The sequence below is a fragment of the Sinocyclocheilus anshuiensis genome, unplaced genomic scaffold, assembly GCF_001515605.1.
Source record: "Sinocyclocheilus anshuiensis isolate Anshui unplaced genomic scaffold, SAMN03320099.WGS_v1.1 scaffold718, whole genome shotgun sequence".
NCBI classification, from domain to species: Eukaryota; Metazoa; Chordata; class Actinopteri; order Cypriniformes; family Cyprinidae; genus Sinocyclocheilus; species Sinocyclocheilus anshuiensis.
This window is the reverse complement of record NW_015546102.1, coordinates 185,496-186,529: the sequence shown is the minus strand read 5'-3', so window position 1 is coordinate 186,529 and position 1,034 is coordinate 185,496. Positions and strand designations below refer to the sequence as shown.

The 1,034-nt window shown below is 43.1% G+C and overlaps 1 protein-coding gene across 1 annotated transcript in view; it reads left to right on the top strand.

Moving 5' to 3' along the window:
* Positions 1-453: 453 nt before the first annotated feature.
* Positions 454-1,034, top strand: part of mrpl37 (mitochondrial ribosomal protein L37) — an 8,736-nt gene continuing 8,155 nt past the window's right edge. Inside the window, exon 1 of the mRNA XM_016502214.1 lies at positions 454-982. Within this exon, the coding sequence (XP_016357700.1) occupies positions 598-982 (385 nt within the window). The 5' untranslated portion in view covers positions 454-597. The remainder of the gene's footprint in view (positions 983-1,034) is intronic.

Sequence of the window (1,034 nt, the reverse complement as noted above, 5' to 3'; positions counted from 1 at the left end):
CCGGGCCTTTGGAATCCCCCTAACCCCCCCCCCATTTCGGTGCCCCTGGGTGTGAGGAATATTTTCTCAGCACACTTTAGGCCCATTAATACCAATTGAGCACCATTTAAATGTCACAACCTACCTGAGTATTGTAACAATACTATTGTTGCTGACCATGTGCATCATTTATGAATTAATTCTGTAATGGCTACTTCCAGCAGGATATCGCGGCATGTCACAAAGCTCAAATAATGGCCGCCAACAGTCACCAGATCTCAGTCCAGAAGGGATGTGGTGAAATTAGAGATTTGCATCATGGATGCGCACAAAGAATTACAGCAGTTCAGAAAGCAAATAGGGGTCCAACCCGTACAAAGTGGCCAGTGAGTACATAGGCCTCGAGTACGTTTATGCAGTAACCTGCAATGATCGATAGATGGCAGTGATGCGTAATATCTGTTAACATGCACGTTTCCAGAAGAAGACAGACTTCCCCACGTGATGTCGTACAATCATGGCCGCCTCCTGAGTGCAAAGAGAAAATGTCACAACGACGAACATCATTTGGTTTTGTTGAACATAGACTAGTATATTAATTTCAGACACCTATTATACATGCTAGTAAAAATGTTTAAAGCAACAGCGCAAAGAGTTAGCACGTCGGCTTATAAAATAACTCAAAACTGTAAATCAAAAGACAGTCATAGTGTCCTCATTATGATTCCTCATGGACGTCGCTGCTTATCCACCAGCTCTTGTTTATATGGGAAGATTCTTCCGAGAAGAAAACCTCGAGTGGTCCATGAAATATCCGGACTGGAGCCGATCACTTATGCCGACAGGATGCACTTCGTCCCTGGACTGGCAAAGCCGAAGTTTCCTCCTTGGGAACGTGGATGGAAAGAACCGAATCACTATCAGTCCCCTAACCTAGAAGATATGCCTCTGTATAAAGATAAACCATGTTACATATTCAATCAGAGGACGAATGTGCTGGAAGGTAGTTATAGTGTTTCTGTTCATTTTTATGGGAAAGACAGATATTTTGGTAT